Source organism: Empidonax traillii, unplaced genomic scaffold (assembly GCF_003031625.1).
Source record: "Empidonax traillii isolate 1590-97213 ecotype Southwest subspecies unplaced genomic scaffold, ASM303162v1 scaffold2079:size39590, whole genome shotgun sequence".
Taxonomy (NCBI): Eukaryota; Metazoa; Chordata; class Aves; order Passeriformes; family Tyrannidae; genus Empidonax; species Empidonax traillii.
This window is the reverse complement of record NW_020957272.1, coordinates 1-7,628: the sequence shown is the minus strand read 5'-3', so window position 1 is coordinate 7,628 and position 7,628 is coordinate 1. Positions and strand designations below refer to the sequence as shown.

At 43.2% G+C, this 7,628-nt stretch overlaps 1 protein-coding gene across 2 annotated transcripts in view; it reads right to left on the bottom strand.

Annotated features, from left to right (window-relative positions):
• LOC114071522 (mitotic checkpoint protein BUB3) overlaps positions 1 to 6,995 on the bottom strand; it is a 12,141-nt gene extending 5,146 nt beyond the window's left edge. For both annotated transcript variants that reach the window (XM_027909359.1, XM_027909360.1), the window contains exons 1-5: positions 6,858 to 6,995; positions 4,555 to 4,749; positions 3,722 to 3,791; positions 2,760 to 2,911; positions 395 to 553 (exon numbers count right to left, since the gene is read on the bottom strand). In XM_027909359.1, coding sequence (XP_027765160.1) covers positions 395 to 553; positions 2,760 to 2,911; positions 3,722 to 3,791; positions 4,555 to 4,749; positions 6,858 to 6,866 — 585 coding nt within the window. In that variant the 5' untranslated portion in view covers positions 6,867 to 6,995. The remainder of the gene's footprint in view (positions 1 to 394; positions 554 to 2,759; positions 2,912 to 3,721; positions 3,792 to 4,554; positions 4,750 to 6,857) is intronic.
• Positions 6,996 to 7,628: the final 633 nt, after the last annotated feature.

Sequence of the window (7,628 nt, the reverse complement as noted above, 5' to 3'; positions counted from 1 at the left end):
TTAATCCTGCCCCTGTTGAAGAACCAGGTCTATGAAGCAAAAAGGCTGCTGAGGAACCACCAATTGGGGCTTTCTCTCTCCCCAACTTGGAGGGGGGGGGGGTGTATATGTGTGTGTTTTGGTTTTTAATTACATGACAGCATTGTGATACATTAAATATATTTTTCAAAAAGGAGATAAAAATAGTAAGTCGGTGGCAAAGATTCCTAAACTGTGCTACGAAAAAGAACTAACCTGCAACAAGAAGCCTCCCCTCTCCCTGTTCAATTACTACATTCCGAAAATCCATGGATTGTTTTTTTTTAAATGAAAGATGCAGAAAAGTTGAAAAATAAACCACCATTTCCCTAAAGAGCACTCAGCAGAAATACAGTCCCTGCCAGGGCTGCCATACCTGTTTGTTGGGAAATGCTCTGATGCAGCGGGTCTGGTATTTGAGGCTGGATTCCCTGCGCTGCTGAACGTATCCCATGTTCCGTAAATCCCACACCAGCACCCTCCGGCCCGCCGTCCCCACGATCAGCCTGTCCCCGGACACAGACAGCGTGTACACCTTCCAAAAAAAAAAACATTTACAGCGGTTAACACTTATTAACCTGCACAACCGCCGCTGTTTGGACAAAATAAACCGCCAGCAACGAGCAGGTGATGTTACAATGATGTTTTTAGCCAGAGAACTCCCTTCAGCTTCAGTTCAGGGCTCAGACTTGGGATAAACAGCAGTGGTGTGCAGCTGCTTAAAGCATTAAATTTATTGAATGTAATGGTAAAAGGAAAACTAACCCTAAGGGGCAGATAGGGAAGAGCATGGATAGTGGAATTCATCTCTGCTTGGTATGTACAGTTTGCATTCCCACTGTTAAGGCAGGTTAGTCCTACAATACCACAGCACACATTTTCCCCTCTGTTTTCCTCCACCTGCTAACCACGTGGTTTTCTTTTTAAACTCAACACTTCAGATGGAGCTTCGTGTTAATAAAGTGAAATAAAACTGCCAAGAAATCATTAAAAAAAACAGTGCTATGTATTACTTTAATAAAATCATGTGATATGCAAGAAAGCAATACGCTTGACACATTTAAAAGGACTATGGATTTGGAATTTCAGCTCTACCCTAAAAACGGGTCCAGAGGTTCTAATTTTGGCTTATCAAATTTCTCATTAAAACATTCAGTGGATGGATTGTTGTTTCCAACTATTATTTGGGATGTAGTTAATCTGAATATACGTTTAAAAAAAAAAAAAGAAAAAGGAAAGAGGTTTAGTCAAAAGCATTGTGTCATGAAATGAATTCATCTGATAGAGCCCAGCAAAGCTGTTGGTTCTGGTAAGACTGCACTGAAATAGAAAAATATAAAAAGCTTCCTTTAACCTCATCTGTTCACCAGATATTCCTGCAATAAAATGTGATTGCTCAACTACCCTCTTAAGACTGAGATCTTAGGATGAAAAAAATCTTAAATGTTCACAGAGGAGTTGCTCAAAAATTTCTGATGATCTCAATTATGCCTAAAAAGAGTAAGGGTACTTTGAGCTAACAGTAGTTACACACTTCAACAAGACAGTTTTTCAAGTATCCCTTCGTTTTTAACACAAAAATTTACCCCAAAAAATATTAATAAACATTATATAAAATGTGTTTGCATACACGCAGGGAAACAAAGGCATAAAAACATTAAATATCTTAAATCTTCTCCACAAACTGATGTCACACCTGTACAGTGAGTATTCTTTCTACACCACACAACCATAAATCAAATGAAACCGTTGTCGTGCAGTTGAGTAGGTGTACACATTTATCAAAGGCAGCATTAAAAAAATGACATAATGAACCTTGCTGAACCAATAAGCAGCTTGATTCACTGTGGCTGTCCATTATATGATATTCTGGCAGCAATTTATCACAGTTCTTTACATGCTACATACATCTATAAATCAAAACTAGAAATAATGCAATTACTTTATTCTGAACAAAGGTCTCACCAGAAGTAGATTCAGCTATGCTGGAACAAAAGTAAGAGCTATTTAGGGGCAAAGGGAATGTAATGATGGCTCGTAATTAGGACTTGACAATAGGATGTCACGGTGCTAAATGAAATTTTAAAAAGGCACAGGCAAAAAAATATTCGTATGTAAAATTATCCAAGCCAGCCTGTGTTTAGCAGTCTCTGAAAAAAAATCAGAAATTACTGTTGTTTAATTCTCTCAGTGACACCACTGTAAGCACGATAAAGATTAACACACCACATGACCATTAGAAAACGCTGAAGGTGTAAAATTTTACCTTATTTCTCCAAGTCTCCCATTAGCACAGAGGATTTCGGTATTGGAACAATGTCAGAATTTACTAGGCATTAGTACAGCACAGGTAAATCACCAGAAATTCTGTTCAATTTTTTAACACAAGTGAAAAACCAAATTAGTATTTCGGGGAATGTAAATGGCCTCCTCCTGTATCAGACCCTATGACTGCCAGGTCTGATGTACCTAAAATCTTAACACTTAAGGAAATCAATAGTGAATATTACAATTAAGCCAAGCTGCTGGGTTTGTAACGTTTTCTTTCAAACTCATTTTCAGTTATAAGAATCTGGTCAAAGCCTTCCCCTAAAAATCTCAGTATATTCCGAACACCAATCTCTTAATCTGTGCAAGTTTCACAGCTTAAAACCCATCAAACACAACTTCACAAATTCAATCCGGTTTCAGCGTCCTGCATTATTTAGCGTGTCCCCTGGAATCCAGCACCCAGCACGTACCTTTTCAGGCTGAGAGAAGGTTCCTGCATTACAAGGAGTTCTGGGATCCCACAGTTTAACTGTTTGATCCCAGCTTCCAGTGACCATCACATTCACCTCTGGGCAGTACTCAACACACCTGATGGGAGCATCATGGGCACCCACAAGGTTTTCTGTAAGAAAATACAATACACTGTAACTTTACTGGCCCCACCAACACCCAGAATGTGTGAAATAAAGAATAAAAAAAGGACTCTACTGCAGTACAAACATTTTCTGACATTCCATGGGTGCATTTCTATGCCAGGACTCTCTCTAAGGATAGCTCAGACTTCTGAAACACAAGTTTGGCAAAGAAAAGGATTGTTAAATTTAAACTTTACCGCTCACACTTGTTTGTCAAGCCCTGGCTATCGGTTGGCTCTGATGACTATGTCTGGCTGAGATTTGCTTTTCTCTTTAACACACACACAAAAAAAAAGTGAGACAAACTAGTTCCACGTTTTGCATCAACAAGGCACTGGAACTGTTATTTTCAAGCAATGTTTTGTTAGGAACAAAATGTAGTACAAAGCCCTGCTTGACAAAGCAAAAGCTTTATACACCCTCTGCCACGAAAGATCATTATTCTAAACACATTAAAATCACAAACCTTTGAAAAATAACATGCTCAGGTTTAGTTCAGCTGTTCAGCTTGGCTAATTCGCCCTAATTGAGACACTGCAGCACATGGGGGTTTGGATATTCAGGATTATCATCAGAAATCCAATTCGAGGCATCCTACAACAAGCACCTACCAAATTTTCTGGTAACCTGACCGATTCTTCCCCGCTTTTAGCTGGTACTTATTAGGGCCAATAGTTACTCTCCAGATACTTAAATATCCCCCATCTAAAGAACTTTAAACACACCCTGTTCATGTAAATATAAAAATCTGAAGTTTAGCCCAGCTGGTGAGACCATTCATTACCCAATCTGCTCACCTTGGTCCGTGTTTAAATCGTGCATTTTCAGCTGCTGATCCAGCCCTCCACTCCAGGCATGGGTAGGATCCTATAAAGCATAAAATTTCACCTTAGGACATTGCATTAATTTTCCATGGCTGCTACATACATTTCATTTCCTGGGCTCACAGCAAAGAACTCTCTTTCATGAGTTTTGGGAAGATGGGAATTGAGACACGAGGGTTAAGATCTGGCCCAGATTTAAACAGGCAGACAACAGAAGCTCTGCCAAATTTTTAAGTGCTTTGAGCTACATGTATTTTTTTTAAGTTTAAAGTAAAATTAAAAAGAAAAATTTGAAAAGGCAATTAGAGGCTCTTACAAATCATTTCAAACCCAGAGCATTAAAAAAATACAGAAACCAAGGACCTAACAAATGTCTCACTTGGAAAAACGCCACGTTTTCTGTACAACCCAGTGTGGGAAGGTTAAAAAGAAAATACTAATTGGCTCTGGGCACTTCTTGTGGGTAAGGATTTCTGGCTCTATCCTCCCAGTACAACTCTTTGTGAGGAGCACACACACAGTTCACCACTCCAGAAACAGCACAAACCAGCTTCAATCACTTTTGCCTCCCACTTGTACCAGGAGTGAGTTGCTTGTGCGCCTGCTCCTTCACAGGCAATCCCTGCATTTAGGACTGGACTGATGTTCATTAAATAAGGAGCTAATTGGCAGAAGTGAACTGTATTTTTCAGCCTATATTTCAGGTAGCGTTTTCCTCCCCTTTAATTTCAGGGAGTGACAGTTTCTCATACCTTGGGCACTGCACGTCTGTAAAATAATAATTAAAAATAACCTCCCACACTTACATAAAAAGCACAGTCCAGGACAGCTCCTGAATGCTGATATTTGAGTCTCATGGTGTTGGCAGGGACATCATAGAGCCGAACAGTCGTGTCCCAGGAGGAAACAAGCAGAAACTGACACGTGTTTGGACTGAACTTCACCGATGAAATACCATCATCTGGAGTTTGGTTCAGCTTGAACTCGTTTGATCCCGTCATCTGCAGACAATAAAGGCACAGACACAATCTGAGTGGTTACAGGAGCACAGGCCCAGCAGGTCAGCAAGATAAACTCAGACACCTGCAAGGCAGCCCAAAGGAAGCCTCAAAAGTTTAGTGCCTTTGACACACAAGATCAGAACACCCAGATTTCTGACAAACTCTAACATTCAATCCCTTTCCAAAAACTCAGTAAATTCCTTCCCCTACAGAGAACCTCTAAATACTAAATATAACATCAGATAAACAGCACAAATACATTATCATCATCTTACATATTGTTACTTATAAATGTACTTCCCTTGCTCTGCTCGTGTGTGTGACTGCGTTTTTTAAATTAAATATCTAAAAGTTACTGTGAGCATCAAGAAGTTACTTTAAAAAACACATATAAGCAGAAAGGAGTCTCATTTGAAAACTCTAAAAAGTGTTGATTTGTTCCTCATTTGGTATGGCTGCCACAATCTTCCAAGAACTGCAACTGGATTATCTTTTATGTAGGTCTGGGCTGTCTGCAACTTCCCATTCTTTAGGTTTCCATAAGTGCTATAAAATGTTTTTTCCCCCTCTTTTAGAATCCAAAGGGCAGGTAAGAAAGGGAGGTTGTGTTCTGTAGGGTGCTGATGTAGAGAGAACATGTAAATGTGACGTGACTAGAAGAAAAAAAAAAAAAATCAACCACTCAATGACAGATCAGTGACTCTGAAGGCAACTGCAGCACCCACTGCAGTTTTGTTGCATGTACAAAAATTCCAAGGACAGCAGAGCCTATGAACTGCAGATTCCAGCTGGAGAACAGTTCAAACTTTGCAAACACTCTAAAAGAAATTGCTCGTGACGTGTACACCAACAAAGCCACCAAAACTTTTCTTAAGGTGTATTTTTTTTAAGGCTTCACAAAACCTTAACAGCTCATTTCCCTTATGCCAGAGGAGCAGAGAAGTAAATTATTTCAGATTTTCTGTCACACTGTCACTCCTGAATCTGGATGTGCAAGTGCAGAGGTAAGATTACACCCCTGACAATAAATCAGGAGAGGATGAGCAGATGAACGAGGGCAAGGTTGAAATTTAGGGCACAGTGATTCCAGTTCAGTGCTTGTCAGTAACTGGACAGTCATCAAGTTGTGTTATAAAGTGAGCAACACACACATTCTCACACTGGAGAGACTTCCTGAGTGAGAGCTTTGGCAGTTGCTCTGCAAGACATCCTTCAAAAAAAAAAAACCAAAAATCCCACCCACTGTGTCAACACAAAGTGGTAGTTCTGGCATTTAAACATGAAATGAAGGGGGAAAAAAAGCACTTTTAATAAGATGAAAACTTCTTTCTAAGCCCCTTCTTCCAGCTCTGCTTTGGGAATACTTGGAAAAAGGGAGGCTTGAGATTTATCCACACATCTTTCCACAGGAAAACTACAAGGAATTCAGCATCACCTGCAGCAGTGAATGCTTTAGATGGATGTCCAGAGACACAAAATCTAAAGGAATTCAAAACTGGGAAAATTAGACTGGACGTGGTAACTGCCTTGTCTACTTGTGCCAGAAAACTCAAACAGCAAACACAAGGATGTGAGGTACAAGTTGTTGTATTATTTGAGGCCTGGTACGAGTTATTAATCAGCCCAGGAAGCAAAGTTAGTTATATAAGACACTTGGAAGGATCTCCCAAAGGTATTTTTAATCCAGAACAACATACATAGTATCAGAATTTAAATATATCCTGCCTCTAACACACTCTAAAAAAAAAAAATAAACGCACAAAGAGCTCTGCATTTGCACAAAAACAGCTGCTTCACAACCAGCATTTCCAAACCACGGAGTCAAGCCCACCTCAAACAACGAAGTGCTGGTAAAATGTTGAGGCCCAGAAGAAAATAACTCTTAAAAAAATAAGACGTTATAGGCTGAAACTGCGATTCTGAGTTAGACACGGGGTTCAGTTTTAGGGGAAAAAAAAAAAAAAAAAAAAAAAAACTGGTTTTTAGCGAACAGGTAAGAAACCTGTGCCTTTACAGCCCCCCTCGGCACAGCTGCCCGACCAAAGCAGAGCGCCTGGGTGAGAGCCCAGCCCGCGCTTTTAACACGAAAACATCAAATCCAGCGGTACCGTTTTCATGTTGGACGAGCTCCTCCCGCCGCTCCGCGCGGCGCTCGGAAAAACCTCCGGGAGTCACGGCAGAGCCGCCGGGGCGTCGCTCGCTGTCACGGTCCGGCCGGGGAGAAGCACGTCGGGATGCGGGAGACGCTGCGGGCAGGGAAGGGGAGAGAGTGAAGGGAGGGCCTGGGAACGGGGAAGGGACGAGGCCGCACCGGGGAAGGGGGGGGTGAGGCCGCCCCCAGAGTCCGGCTCCCCGTCGGGATCCCGATCCCAGTCCTGGTTCGGATCCCGGTCCAGATTCTGGGTTCCCATCCCCATTCCCATTCCCGGTTCCGATCCCGATCCCGATCCCATTCCCGGCCTCACCTCCGCCGCCGCCGCCGCCGCCGCCTGCCGCGCGCGCGCACAGCCGCCCGCCCCCGCGATTGGCCGGTTCGAACGCGCGTGACGCCGCCGCGTGCCCGGCGTGCGCCGCGCGCTTCCCCCCCCCCCCCTTCCCCGCGGGGCACGCCGGGAGCTGTAGTCCGGCAGGGCCGAGGCCGGCATGGGGGGACTTGCCTCCTTGTCCACTGTCCCATCCCGGCCGATAACGGGAGCTCCCCCGGGGGGAATCACGCGGGGCTGGTGTGGGAGGACAGAGCGGCTGGCGGTAGGGTTCGGCAGCGTTAACGTGCGAACCCAAAATAGGAGTTATTGCCCCTAAAACAGAGACCCGAATTGAGTCCCTCCTTCCCCCCCCCCCCCCCCCCCCCCCCCCCCCCCCCCCCCCCCCCCCCCCCC